We start from the raw sequence: 15476 nt of genomic DNA, 5'->3' as shown, positions 1-15476 counted from the left end.
TATTTGTAATATCACATAGAACAAGTTTAACTATTTATTATTCAGTCAAATAATTATTTATTTAAATCAATTCAAGAGTCTCGTCATTAATTTATTTCATTTTAAAACTGAATACATTATTTGCAATAATTTGTTATCTAACTAGTCCAGGCACCCTTTATGCGACGGTAGCCCTATATACTATGACTTGGCCGTTTTCGATTATGCGGTTTGACTGGTCGGACCTAGTTGTTCGTTTATGAATTAAAGACGGACCTGGTGATATTATATCGTTTTCAGACGAGCTTTGACAAAACCCTCGCAGGCCTGTATCAGAAACTGCAGGTCCGTCAGGATTTATACCTGAAATAATGACTTTTACAAACGGTCGAACCGGTTGTTCCGAATAAACGAATATACCTATGACTTGTCTGAAGACGGCGAGTTTTGCCACAGAAGTGAAAGTAGAACTTTGGAACTCTCTAGTTATGAAGGTAAAAATTATTTTTACTTCCGGGATATACTGTTCTGCCTCCCTTTTTCAAACAAAGGCGTTGTTCTGACTCCTGACAGTGTGATGTGATAGGTATGCGTTTGATTTTCACATACAGAGTGCTTTCACTATTCAGTTTGAAATTTAGACACGGATCAATTTAAGCCGCACCCTGTAATCATTTGCACATGCTCTTATAAATTCATCAAACGGGACTGGTTGAGAATATCAGCAGATCAGGTCCGGTAGCACCACTAATTTTGTAAATCTAAATCTGGTTATATAGCTAAATTTGACAATATATACTGCCAAATTTAATCTGATTACACGTAAAATGACGAATAAGAATCTGTATTTTAATACAGATTAATTAACAAAATACCTGTCAAATGTTTCATTTTAAATTTGAACATTTAATAACTACAAATGTTCTAAACAATCTGTGATTTTTTTTCAGCAATGTTATATATCAGCAGATCAGGTCCGGTAGCACCACTAATTTTGTAAATCTGGTTATATAGCTAAATTTGACAATATATACTGCCAAATTTAATCTGATTACACGTAAAATGACGAATAAGAATCTGTATTTTAATACAGATTAATTAACAAAATACCTGTCAAATGTTTCATTTTAAATTTGAACATATAATAACTACGAATGTTCTAAACAATCTGTGATTTTTTTCAGCAATGTTATTCCTTGATAAATACAGATGAAGTGTAAAATGTTGTTTAAGTTGGGATTGTCGGTAGTGGTATTTGTGGCAGTCTACCTCTTTTTTGCTCTTCAAAACCAAAATGACAGCGATTCCCAAGTGATGCCAGAAATTTTAAATAACCAGCAGCATGGTGTCCAGTCAAGCAAAGAAAGTGGAGGTCAGCCTTCCAACATTGCAGCTGTTGATAAACCTCTCAGGTGCAGTATTATAAATACTGAAAATACATGAAAATATGTATCATATATCGAACATGAATGACATTAAGAGTTCTAAAATGATTTCAATATTAAACAAGAATTAAGAAAATATATGTATTTAGAAAAAAATCATTATGCTAATATTTTAGTCAGACATTTTTGTGATGCAAGCTGAGTCTGACCTAGATAATGTCTATTTGTAAATAAGATAAACTTTCAATAGTATTTTTATTGATAATTTTTTGTAACTTTTTATTTCTTTCATAAGACACTTATCAAAAGAACCAAAGCATTTAGTTACTGTATGCTTGATGAGTATAAAAAGTATCAAAAGGTGGGGTACTTAGGTATAAAAGTGTGAAGAAATATTTTTCTTTTTGTCAAAATTGCATATACAGTAACTGATATGGGAGTTAACTCCAGGCTCCTGTATGTGAAATGACATGTTTGATTTTGATCTATGAGAGAAATGTTTAGAAATGATGTGAGTTTGTTTGATGTTAACAGGAATGAAGCATGGAGAAATGGTATACACTTGTCTCTAGTGGCCTGCGGAGACCGAGAGAAAGAATCTGTCATCCTTCTCAAGTCTGCTGTCCTCTTCACAAAAACACCACTTGTTTTTCACATCTTTGCTGAATTACATCTGCAAGATTACTTCAGACGGCAGGTATATAACTTTTACATATTTATGTTCCATGTGATTATAAGATTATATAATTAATTAAACTCTAATTATGAACAGAACGTTCAACCGAAAGGAAATGCATGTAGCAATAAAACATTTATCATATCAATATTTCATAAACTTTCTTATTTACATACATGTATAATGAAATATGATAACAAGAGAAATAATAAAAACCAATGTGAACTGCATAGCAGTAAAATTCCTTTAAAAACGTATCAGCTCCAGTCCTGAATATGTATTAAATGAGTTATTTCCCCTTTTTCAGATTGACTTTTGGCCTGACGATTTACGGACAAGAGTAGAGTACCACATCTACAACCTAAGTTTCCCGTCAGGAGAAAAACCTAATGAATGGAAGAATCTCTTTAAACCATGTGCATCTCAACGACTCTTCATACCTGTAAGTGAGAGAGATAGAAAAATTGGGGCTGGTAATGGTAGTTAAATGACATATTACCACAAGCTCTCCACCTCAGGATCGTGAATTTGAATCTGATTGCTAGTCAGTGGTTTTTCTCCAGGTACTCTAACTTACCTTTACCATTTAAACTTGGCACATCTTGAAAGGAGCCTGGCTGCTAATAGGATGGTAAACTTATCAAACCAAATGTTATTCCTTCATATACAGGCATATTGTCTGATGTTCTTAATTAATCCATTGCTGTTTGTAAAGAAAAAGAATGTGACTGTTGAATCTATCGGTACAGGACCTGCTGACAGATGTAGAAGCCTTGCTGTACGTCGACACGGACATCCTGTTTTTACGTCCTCTAGAAGATATCTGGGCTTTTCTTCAGAAGTTCAACAGTACTCAGATGGTAGCTTTGTCCCCGGAACATGAAGATAAGCAGTCTAGCTGGTACCCGAGGTTTGCCAGACATCCCTATTATGGAGAACAAGGTCATTTTATGTTATTGCCCCCACTTTATCAAAACAGGGAATATCAATTTTTGTTCTGTTTGTTCATCTGTCACTCTTCAGTTTCTACTCCCTAACAACTGTAAATGTTGATCATTTTCAAAGAAATTTTATTTTTACCAGTAAATGTATCACAAAATACTTGGGATCAGTTTTACTTACTAGCATCAACCATATGTATAATTACACACATTGGTTATGAACCTTTAATTCTGATTGGTAGATATATTTCTCTCATCTCTAAAACGTGTAAATGGTAACTATTTTTTGATGAAGTTTTGTCAGATGTAACAAGGGCCAAGTTTGCTTACTATCATTCCCTGGTCAAATTATATTAATTGTTATAAGGTGGCAGGGACATTGTATGTTTGTAGTCCTACAGTCAAACCAGCTTTCAAGGACATATCTATATATAAAGGACACCTGTCCATATTTTTGCTACATCTCTTTGACATTCTTTATAGACAGGTTTAACTGTATTTTAATAAAGTTGATGTAAATCAGTATAATATAGTTTGGGTTTTTGTCAACTTTGCAGGTGTGAATTCTGGGGTGATGCTGATGAATCTTACACGGATACGTCAGTCGCCATGGCTACAGTCCCTCAAACATTACTACAATGATTACAAATTAAAAATAACCTGGGGAGATCAGGATCTTCTCAACATCTATTTCCATTACTATCCTGGTAGGTTATTTAAGTAAAAAAAACATAGATAAATATACTTGGTCATCATTTGATAAAAATAAAACCAATAGGCAAAAAGAAAAAAAACAGACTCAATGAAGTTGGTACTTTTTGTTTCAAGAAATCGGGACCAGGTAACATTTCCTGCTGACTGTTTAATATTATACTTTTTATCTTTTTATGCACACATTATTTGTAAAATCATATTAACTTATTGACCCCTAAAGACAGCCCTGAATCCTCCTAGCTCCAAGGCTGGAACAGTTCCATTATGAATCTTGGGGCCGAATGAGTTACCATGAGAGCAAACTTGAACTGATATAAGGATTTTGTTGATTTCAAAGTAATTTTTAACCCTCACTAAACTTATACAATTATTGTCAATGTTTATTCAAATACACTAAACCAATTGGACAACTTGTACCAAGTTTTTCCCTAGTCCTAGCTCCTGCTTTTTGAGTTAGGGATGTTTTGTTTCCTGTTTACAGAACAACTATACATATACCCTTGTGAGTGGAATTACCGACCAGATCACTGTATGTATATGAGTGTGTGTAGAGGTGGAGACAAACATGGGGCCAACGTCCTACATGGGAACAGACGGGTGATGCACAATGATAAACAGCCCGCATTTAAAGCCACATACGACTCCTTTGTGAGGGTAGGTATCTACATCAGCTGACACATTCTGATTTACAGTTTCCCGAAAAAATCTTGGCACTATGTCCTATCTGGAATGAAGTACTGATTGTGCATGCACCCAAAGCAAATTTAATTATTTTTAATGCATTTTTGTGCTAATTAGACACATATATACATGATAAAACATCTGTTATTGTTCAAATGATGGATATCGTTTATGCTCTGTCGGCAGTGGAGCGTCTTTAACTTAATATGGCTTCCTCAACTTCTGTAATGATTTCCTATGGGAAATTTTAAGTTAAGAAAATCCTTAAAGTTAAGGAATGTTCATGATACTGGGTCCAAATTGACTTCCATTTTTTCAGCCAGTTTGATATTATTCAATTTACCAGAGTGACTTCCCTTTGTTTTACTCTGTTGTTTGGTTAGGTACAGCAGGGGGATTCCTCCCTTTAGACTGTGTTATGGTGAATGAGTAATGATCTCGGCTGAATCATGAATTTGCAATAATGAATACAGCCGGGCATAGTGTTACCATGTCTCTTCCATCTGCTTCAGTTCCCATTTGATATGTGGCTGCAAAGGCAGTTATGTTTTTAAGTCGTTCACCCCTGAAAATCCATTTATGATTAATGAACTATTCCGGCATTTGAATTTGGAAGAGTTCAAATGTGTCATCAGGGGTGAATGATATAATAAACATTTTGAATTGCTTTATGAAGAGCACAGTAATGGTTATAAGTTTAAAGCTCCACCGCAGACAGAGCCTAAACAGTAGTTATCGTTTGGACATTGATTGATGTTTACTGGTCAAGAACTTAAAAAATGTATATAAAATGATTTGCGTTGCTTTTGCTCTCTGCAGAGTCAGTACCTCATTCCATATAGGGCATTTAATTACATCAAATAATGCTAATTGAGTAGGCACATATATTTTTTTCACTGATTTTTTTTTATCTGATTCTGTTTTTAATAGAAAATATATATTTGTCAGCAATGCAGGCCATACAAATGCCTGTTTTAGAACTTTATTTCTGGTCTTGATGCAAATCTCTAATTTCTGAATATAGTGTTGATGTAATATTTTTTTTCTAATTCCTAGCACCAGTTTGGGGCAGATCTAAAGTACGACATGCTTGTGACGTTGAAGAGAGAATTAGAAAAAACGAAGCACACAGCATGTGGAAAATTTCCTCATATATTCTACAAGCAAATAGAAAGATATATAGACTCATTAGATATATATAAAAATAAGGAGAGCTATGGCGGGAAACCTTGATGGTGAAATTTTGTGATTCTACATTTATTTTCCAATCATAGGAACTATCATCATCAAATGTTTGTATTATATAATTACATTGTAGAAAATTTAAATGCAGACTGTGATCATTTCCTTTTTACCATTGTAAAAAATTTCAATCCATCAACCAAAATATCCAGTTCGTGTTTTGGAAAGTTGATAATCGGTAAAACAGTATTGAGATAAAAGTGGTCATATATATACACTTGTATCGACTGTCTGATATTTTTTACCTTTGTCAGAAGTATTCAAATATGTATGTATTAGTATAATGGTATTACCATATTTGCTGTAATAAGCATCCCTCCCCCTATTCTGTATTGGCATATTACAGAGTAATCTGCCCTTGCGGGTAGGTATTGATTGTGACGAAATGTGTTTGCGAGCGTAACATCATACTTTTCGGAGAAAACCACGTGAATTGGGCTCACAAAATAATGACTTTACAATCAATACCTACCCGCAAGGGAGCAAACTCTGTAATATGCAAAGACTTAATTAGTGCCCCTCCTATTTACTGGAGAAGAGTTGAAGTTGAATAAATGCCTTCTTTCCATGGATTTAATAATGTTTTACAACATGTAATACCTCTAACATCGGCATTGTATCTTATATTACATGAACTTTCATGTATTTTACATGTGAATTACAACATGATAATGCATCTCAAAGGATAAATGGCCTATGCATGTTTACTGTACTGTATTGTTAAATTTCGCTGGTGTAAAATTTCGTGATTAGCTGTTTGGAACTTATTTGCGGGGGATTATTTTCGCGAGTTATCTTTGAAACTGTCATTCATACAACAGGCTATGATATGTCATCCATAATTTTGATAAATTTCCTGAGGTTTTAAATTTCAAGAATTTGGATGGATCCACGAATTTAGCGAAATTAAAGCCCCCACATATATATATTAGCAACTCTACAGTAATTATTGTACCATGAGTGCAGAAAGATTTAACATACATATTATCTTTATTAAATATTACATTAATTACATATTATCAATGTCACTAAGTCGAAAATCCTTTTAGCATTTAAAGAAATTGAAAAAAAAAAATCTTTGATATTTAAGAAGACTCTTTATATCTCACCAACAGGCTTCTCATGCATGCAAACAGCTAGGAAGTCTGCTCATCTTATTGACCTTGTCCTTCTATAAAGGTCACTTCCTGTATTTTCCTTAAAAAGGGTGCTGGGTGGTGTTTTGTTTCCTTCTTCTAAAAGATCCGGAGACTAGTGAGGTTCTGAAAGCTATTACACATGATAGAGTGAGAAATTATTTTGTTTATTACCTCAATCCATTATTAAGGTCATATGTTTGAAATTCAAAACCTTAAGAGAATTATCATATTCACCAGTTAATTCTAAAGGAAAATTAGATAGATAAAGTTTGTTTACATTAGCGATGACCTAGGCCCTTTTATATTCTGTCACATGATGTACTTATGAATTATAGTCTCATTATAGTGTTTCTTTATCAAACATAGCAATTAAAAATCAATTGCTGTTACACCCGTATATTGTTGCCCTTTTATTTAATATCTCTGATGGGTTTTTTTATTTCAATAACCGCTCCTTATATCTTTACCTTAGTATGATGATTGAACAGAATGAAAAAGAACATGCAGTGTATAAGGTGTTTGAATGTTGGGGTAATATTATTAGTCTTGATCATATATGACTATGAAGGATAGAGATATTCTACCGGAGGATCACAAAATGTTGTAACAAAATGTTGTAAAACCCAAGGCTACCTGTGGGCTTTACAACATTTTGTGATCCCAAGGGAAGCAATGCAATACAGTCGCAGGCGACATGAGTGTATTTCCCGAGACTAGCCAGTATTTCAACTGTAATGTATGTTTGTTAGTAGGATTAATTGAATTTTCGTTAAAAGATTTTATGAAAGATATCTGAGAAGTTTGAGACAATTTTCATAAAATCTCATATAAAATGAACACAAATTTAAGATATTTTTCATCACATAACTACAACAACCTACAAAATGTTCATGTACATATCGAAAAATCTCAATGTCAAAAGGCAAAGTCACAGGATATATATCGGGCGGATTATGTGATAAAAATGGAATTGAATGAAATGTTTTTAAATAGTGTTGGTATAAGATATGTGTTCATGTAATAATCTAGCCTGTTGCCATGTTAGGGGCATTGTAATACTATAAACATAGATATGTTTGTGTACCAATTTATGTTGCCAAGCCAGATTTTATTATTATATATATATATGTGTACAATGCAGGGGTTTCAAGATCCCAAAACGACGTGGGTAAAGTGCAATTTACCGTCGATTAAACCCACCATCATTTGATGTGAGTTTTGTGACGTCATAATCACCGGAAGGTGGGACTAACTGATGGTAAATAGTAATCAAATAGTAATGGTATTGCACATCGTTTTGGGATCTCGAAACCTCCGTATAATAAATAATAATACCTTTTTTTAACCAAACAGTTCATGGTGTAATAATTGTTTGTGCTGTGCATTTATATTGAAATTGTTCACTTGTGAAATTTTATATTTGATGATACATTTTGTATGTTTGTAACGAAAGATTCTATGCCTCAAAAAATCCTCTCTACAATACACTATTACAGTTAAGTTGAATCAGAAATATTTTCATGTTACAATATATGTTCCATTGGATGCTTATAATTTCACATATCGCATGGTGTAATAATTGTTACCATGGAAACATAATAGAGGCTTCTGATTTAAATATTGTCTGATTAAACAGAAAATTGCTCTATAGAGATTGTAAAGGAATGTAAACAAATACAATGGTTATAGATTTGAAAGACATCAGTTGTCATTTGGTGTTAGGTATATATCAGGTATATATGAAACTTGTAATAATTCTATTTTTCCGCTTGCCTTACAAAATTATTGAACTAGTTCAATAATTGCCTTATTGTATCACCATGGAAACCCTGCTCTACCCTCAAACAATACAGTAGGGTCTCGTGGGTTTACGACTCTTATTATGAATTATAAGAGGTTTGGTGTAAAGATATGTGACAATTACAGTCAAACCTGTCTACAAATGCCACTCAAGGGACCAAGAAAACATTGTCTGTATAGCCATGTGATCTTTATACACAGGTCAAATTGTGTTGAAATTCACCTTTTTCGACCTTGAGAAAGTGGTCATATTAAGCAGATTTTTTTTCCAAAGAGATATACATGGAGACAGTATGTGTATGTTTATAATGGTTGCGCTAGTAAAAGTTGTCCGGATGGTTGTGCACAACAGATGTCTCAATGTAAGTATATAATATGGTTATATGTTATTTTTAACCCTTACAAGTGGTGCTATACGAACAATATCTTTTACTGATCAATTTATGGTGTATGATAGAATTACATATTAGTTGTAAATGCTTTGTGATAAGTTTTTGATCTCCCTCAAAGTTTACACATGAAGACCAGATAGTGCTATAGTGTTATCATTTAGTTGTCATTCAATAGCCTGTAAAAAGATAGTTGTTACCAGTGATTTTAATGTTTGATCTTTTAGGGCAAGAAAATTTGCACTCTGAAACATGTCCGGTTTAGTACTAGTATGTTGTTAATGTACCATTTTTCTTCAATATAAAAAAGCACCACCATATTGACTTGTTTAATTAATGTTAAATTTATGTAGATCTGTCTCCTTTAATTTCCTTTTCATAGTCATTCTGATTTTTGCCTTGAATGATCACGAGAAGAAATATAATAGTATTCCAATTGAAGTTGTAATAAGACCTCTATAATCAGCAGATCTTTACACAAATGCTAAAGTGCTACATTTTGGTTTGCTTTATACTTCAGTAGATTTTTTTCTCAGAGAGGTGCAAGACACATCAATTTTGTATAGATATTTTTGTATATTTTTACAGAAATTGTCACAAGTGTAATATTTAAAGAAAAGAATGGATTTTAGTTTCTGTACTTGTCCCTTTTTACATTCTATTCTGTTAAGTACACTGTCGGATAGATTCTGGCTCCTCGTGTGTTTATGCTTTAAACTTGATCTTTTAAATGATATTCCTTACATGTTTAAGATATATGTCACTGAGATCTGTTATATCAAATGTTGCATTTATTGTTACAATGGTTGGATTGTTTCTCTGATTAAAGATGCTCCACCGCTGACAAATGGTATTTTTTCACTTTCAAGAACAGAAGCAGACGATTTAGTATTTTTCTTCAGTTACAAATTAAAAGTTACTTACTTTACACCATTACCACATTGAAGAGTTTGAGCTTCTAATTAACTTCAAGTTAAAAATATGAAAAATAATTAATTGCATTCCGAAAAAATTCCGTGACACTATCCTAAATGGAATGAAGCACTGATTACGCATGAACCAAAGGCAAAATAAATTATTTTATGTGTTAACTAGACATATTTATACACGATTAAACACCGATTATTGTTCAAATGATGAATATCATTTATGCTCTGTCGGAGGTGGAGCATCTTTAAATATTTCAACAAAATAAAATCAAAATTGACTTGATAACAATGTATATTATTTATTCCAGTATACTTCATAAGATGTCAGATTTATAAGATGGAGTAATAAGCATAAGAATACGAGATATGTTATAAGAATGAGATGCTTATGATAATTGACACCAATAAAATCCATTACATGTGATGAGGGTCATGTGTTCTCTCTGACTATTGGTACGATACAACTCAGTATTGGTCAAAGTATACAGTAGTGGGAAAAGTCTTTACATCAACACAAGAGGATCAATGGGTTAACATGCTCACATTGTCTTGAATAACAAATAAGACAATGTATACTAGGAACGCTTCAGTAGTAGTTGTAAGTTGTATTTGACCACTGTGACCTTGACAGTAGGTCAAGATCATCCAAACTTGAATATGCATAATACAGACTCAATATATTTGGTGCATTTCACATGTAAGTTGTTGGAAGACATTCACATCTGATTTTTCTGTGACATTTAAAGTTGGGAAAAGTCCATCATTCTTAGACTCAGCGCACCAGTCATTGAAAAGAGAGTTTTGCAAACGCCCACTCGCTCAGAGTCTCTGGTAAATCATCGTGATACTTGAAAATTTCTAGATAACAATGACACGTAAATAGATCCAATATGAGTTGGAGCTCGAGTGATGATATTGGTAGATGTAGGTGACACTCTTTCCAGTGCACGTTAACACCTTTAGTCACTGATTGGCATACCTCTGTCAGCTTGAACCACTCTTCCAGGGTTACAAAGGTCCTGGTACAACTGTAAAGTAAAAAGTAAAAAACCATGTTCAATTTTGAACCTGGCTACAACTCCCTCGGTTTCTAATTGACAACAGTCAGAAAACGTATCCTTCCATTTGTATTATTATCATTTTAGCTCGCCTATTCGAAGAATAGGGGAGCTAATGTTGTCACCCCGGCGTCGGCGTCAGCGTTGGCGTCCCATTTCACGTTAAAGTTTTTGAGCAAGTTTCTGTTTCGTCAATTGTTTAAGCTTAAGTCATCATAAATGTTTATGATTTTATTTTCCTAATGTATAAGGATGCTGAACGTGATAATACAACCAATTTGGGGCCCTTTATGGTTTTTTTGAGTCTGTTAATTTGTCATATTTCCATGTTAACGTTTTTGAGCAAGTTTCTATTTTGTCTATTGTTTAAGCTTAAGTCATCATAAATGTTTATGATTTTATTTTCCTAATGTGTATGGATGCTGAACGTGATAATACAACCAATTTGGGGCCCTTTAGGGGGGTTTTGAGTCTGTTAATTTGTCATATTTCCATGTTTAAATAGTAAATAGGCGAGCTTTGCTGTTCTCCAACAGCTCTTGTTCTCTTACCTCATCATATCGCCCACTTCTTCTGCGATACTCCAGGGGTTACTATTACTATCATTGGTGTCATATCACCCTGGACTTTCTCATAGTAAACCTACAGAGCCCGCAAAGGGACATGGAATATATTTATTAATCCGTGCACATGATTTGTCAATCCGTTTGCTCGATTCACAAATCGTGAAACCGTGTGCACGGATTAGCAAACCGTGTGTACACATTAGTAAACCGTGCGAACGGATTCACAAACCATGTGCACGGATTAGTAAACCGTGCGGATGGATTGAAAACCATGTGCACAGATTAATAAATATATTTCCATGTCCCTTCGCGGGCTCCGTATAAACCTGAGGGCAGTTCAACAGAAAAATCCTTTAAAGATTACAGAGAGAGCGACACTCAACTTCAAAGCAATACAGTCAACCACAGTGTACCGTTTAGTCAGCTTTACGATGAGATAGTCCAGGGTTGGATATAACATCAGTGATAGTAACCCCTGGAGTATCGAGGATGCACCCACACATCACCAGGTTAACAGACAGGTCCTTACATGTACCTGAATGGTTTTGGGGCGTCCCCCAACACCAATGTTCAAAAATCAAAAACAAAATAACACAGGAAACTTACCACTTGTAACGAGCGTCGCCGTACAGATACCAACTATGATTAGAACGGCACATCCAATGTACCCCAGCATGGAGAAAAAGATGAAATAAAAGCCAAAGTTATAGTCAGTGCGGGTGGTCCAACTCTCGGAAGATACGGAGGAGCCAAACGTGATTATTGAAGCCAGAAGCAAAACACCTACAAGACAAAAATTCATTTCATCCATAAATAAATTTCAAAATTCAAATGATAACAAGAGGCACAGAGAGTCATTATCGCTCTCTTTGTTTGTGTATCCTCAACAAGGATTTTTAAAAAAATACATCAATTTCCCACTATTGGACTCTGTTCCTCATAGGTGCTGTCCAAGATGGGTCCGAGTTTTAAATGATACAAACTCTGTTCCTCTTCTCAAAAGGATGTTTCTGGCCAAATATGGTTAAGTGTCATGCATTACTCTATGACTAGTAGCGATTTAAAGGATTTATCATTGCTCATTCCTATTTGGTCTATCCCCTCCTACCCCAGGGGGTCAGAGCCAAGATGTTTGTCTGTTCTTTTCGGTACTCGGGGTTCTTGGCTCAATGTTGATATATCAGTTTGTTATAGTCCATATTAAGGAACACAAGGAATTTGCTATTTGTAGTAATAATAATTTTGATTCTTCTATACTCTAATTTTTCGGATATTTACAGTATTCATGAAACAATATGCTTATTATCAAGCTCTGCTCACTGATTGGAAGGGAAATAAGCAAACCGGAAAGAATTTTTTGGAATCTTTAATAAAGTGATTGAATTGTATTTAAAATCAATTCCACATATACTTTCAATTTAATAATACAATTTAGAATGCATATGTAAATTTCAAATTGTCATTTATTGATATAAAGGTTCATGAAGAAGTAAACCTTTTCCTTACAATACTTTAATGTTGCTTTCCAGCTATAGCTATCGTATGATAAATAAGTTTTTTTTTAAAAATCATGAATGAAGCTTTTTGATGATCTTTTAAATAAATGCTATTTTTAAATGCTTTTTTGTTTTACTGTACAAATCTTGTCACCATTTCATTAGAACAATGTGCGTAATGTCACCATTTCATTAGAACAATGTGCGTAATGGTTCATTATCTCCCCTCTCTTAAAGCATTTGTTACCATGGTCGACTGCACACATGTCCAGCGTCATTCATGGTCATGAAATCCTGAATGAACATGAAAGAGGGGATTCAGTGCCTTAATTTCATGACCATGTAATCATGAAGTATACAGTAAGAGGGAAAATAAACTGCATTCAATAGTCACTCGATGTACAATCTCTATACAGATTATTATACAGCACAACATTTAGTAATTAATATACCGAAGTGAAATCAGACCTCCAAAGATTCTCAAGATGTTCCCTGAATAGGTAAATCCAAACTACCTGAGCTACTGTATAAAGAAGTCAAATATTTACCGACGGTAAACGAACAGATCGCACAGCTTGGAACACTCATTTTGTAAATACGTTGTATCAGTAGATCAAATGACCATCTATTTTTAGATATCTAAAGATGTACATTGTAAAATTGAGAAAATTGAGGAATGTAAGAATGTAGGAATGGGATTTGTTTTTCAAACTGAACAACGCTTTTACATGTTCTTTTCATGAAGTTCAAGAAACTACATGAGGACTTACTTGTAAGAATTGTGGTGACGACGGCCGGGATAGCGATAGTCTTGGAGGCGCAGCAAGAGGCGACAAAGACCAAGACTATCGAGACAACACCACTCACCAGCGATATAACTACCATGTACTGAGTCGCCGTGAGCCAATCTGAAACAGAAAACACATAAATTACAAAGCAGCTGTTTTATAAAGGTATATAATTGATCCAAACAAATCAAATTCTCCTCAATTCATCCTTGAACCCTATTTCTAACCATTTTCTAAACGAAAACAGTGTTACTTTCGAACACTCTAACATCACAACCTTTGTTACTATGATGAAATTTACCTGGGATACACAGACGTTTGTTGCTATGATAAAATTTACCTGAGACACACAGACCTTTGTTCCTATCATAAAATTTACCTGAGATACACAAATCTCTGTTGCTATGATAAAATTTACCTGAGACACATAGACCTTCGTTGCTATGATAAAATTTACCTATGACATACAGACCTTTGTTGCTATGATAAAATTTACCTGGGACACACAGACCTTTGTTCCTATGATAAAATTTACCTGAGATACCCAGACCTTTGTTGCTATAATACAAATTTACCTGGGACACATAGCGTATTGTTGCTATGATACAAATTTACCTGGAACACAGACCTGTATTGCTATAATGCAAATTCACTTGGGACACACACACATTTGTTGCTGTGATACAAATTTACCTGTAAATTACCTGGGACACTCAGACATTTGTTGCTATAATACAAATTAACATGGGACACACAGACCTCCGTTGCTATTGCTTTTGCTGGAATACTCAAGCCTTTTAAGCTATTAGATAGATTTAACTTTGGAGCACCACGAATTTTGTTGCTATTGACACCAAAGCCTTGTTACTATGAGAAAGAGGTACCTACCTGGCACACCGCCGTTCGTGCTGTAGTAGTTGCTGACGGTACCACAACAGATGTTGTCGTTGGCAATGAAACAGTGTCCAAACAGTCCCTGGTACCCACTGGTCCCTGCTGAATACGTGAAGTCGAACCACGTAGGAGATACAGCCCCACACAGATGTAACACGAACGCAAAAATCATCACAAAGGAGCTCACGATTAGCGGGATTCCTACCGCACAGAAATTAACACAGCACGTTACAACCATTGTTTCTTAATATACCCAATGAATTTAGAATGGACTTTCTTCCGTCGGATTTTTGGTTTCCGTTTCTCTTAATATTACAGAAATGTTTTCGTTTGTTCCACGAAAGATGTTATTATCTAGTGCCACAATGTGCAAGTAATAAAAAATAATCGACAGATTTGTAGACAATTAGACACGCATGGTAAGAAGTGAACGTCCCCAATACCTCTGGTAGTTTTTAACATGAAAACTATTCTTGGTCTACTTACCTAGAGTCTATTTGTCTTGGCCTTGTGGGAGTCACGAAAAGTCCTTTTTATCTGTGTACTATTCAAGCTAGTGTGCGGGATGTAATATGATAGGTGTTTCTATATTATGTAATTATAAAACACGATTGCTACTTTTGATTGACAAATAATTTAATGTATATCTTTGTCATACAGGGACACTTACTACCGCTGACCGCATTACAGCAATTTTTAATTCTTCTATTTTAAAAAACAGATGCATGTACTGGTAATTCTAAATAAGGATTTAAATGTAAAATTATATATTATTATTATGTTGGCTGATATTGTCGCA

At 34.3% G+C, this 15476-nt stretch overlaps 2 protein-coding genes across 2 annotated transcripts; one reads left to right on the top strand and one right to left on the bottom strand.

Annotated features, from left to right (window-relative positions):
- The first annotated feature begins 485 nt into the window (after positions 1-485).
- On the top strand, positions 486-9794 carry LOC138329483 (glucoside xylosyltransferase 2-like). Its single transcript, XM_069276507.1, has 8 exons — positions 486-565; positions 1164-1391; positions 1899-2061; positions 2348-2482; positions 2790-2982; positions 3539-3688; positions 4177-4349; positions 5433-9794. The coding sequence occupies exons 2-8, from the start codon at positions 1189-1191 to the stop codon at positions 5607-5609; spliced, it is 1194 nt and encodes a 397-aa protein (XP_069132608.1). The 5' UTR covers positions 486-565; positions 1164-1188; the 3' UTR covers positions 5610-9794.
- Positions 9795-10155: 361 nt separating this feature from the next.
- LOC138329484 (uncharacterized) lies at positions 10156-15106 on the bottom strand. Its single transcript, XM_069276508.1, has 4 exons — positions 14672-15106; positions 13766-13903; positions 12106-12282; positions 10156-10903 (listed from the first exon to the last, which is right to left on the bottom strand). The coding sequence occupies exons 1-4, from the start codon at positions 14913-14915 to the stop codon at positions 10884-10886; spliced, it is 579 nt and encodes a 192-aa protein (XP_069132609.1). The 5' UTR covers positions 14916-15106; the 3' UTR covers positions 10156-10883.
- Between the last annotated feature and the right edge of the window lie 370 nt (positions 15107-15476).

This window comes from Argopecten irradians, chromosome 8 (genome assembly GCF_041381155.1).
Source record: "Argopecten irradians isolate NY chromosome 8, Ai_NY, whole genome shotgun sequence".
In the NCBI taxonomy this organism is placed as follows: domain Eukaryota; kingdom Metazoa; phylum Mollusca; class Bivalvia; order Pectinida; family Pectinidae; genus Argopecten; species Argopecten irradians.
Note: the sequence above shows the minus strand (reverse complement) of the source record. Positions and strands in the feature narration are given on the sequence as shown.

Bases quoted from the DNA above. Each gene is read 5' to 3' on its own strand.
- LOC138329483 (XM_069276507.1), top strand. From the start codon at position 1,189: ATGAAGTGTAAAATGTTGTTTAAGTTGGGATTGTCGGTAGTGGTATTT. The intron at 3,689-4,176 runs GTAGGTTATTTA...TCCTGTTTACAG, and splicing joins CTATTTCCATTACTATCCTG to AACAACTATACATATACCCT. The intron at 4,350-5,432 runs GTAGGTATCTAC...TCTAATTCCTAG, and splicing joins CATACGACTCCTTTGTGAGG to CACCAGTTTGGGGCAGATCT.
- LOC138329484 (XM_069276508.1), bottom strand. From the start codon at position 14,915: ATGGTTGTAACGTGCTGTGTTAATTTCTGTGCGGTAGGAATCCCGCTA. The intron at 13,904-14,671 runs GTAGGTACCTCT...TTTCTGTTTCAG, and splicing joins CACGAACGGCGGTGTGCCAG to ATTGGCTCACGGCGACTCAG. The intron at 10,904-12,105 runs GTAAGTTTCCTG...TTTACTTTACAG, and splicing joins GGCGACGCTCGTTACAAGTG to TTGTACCAGGACCTTTGTAA.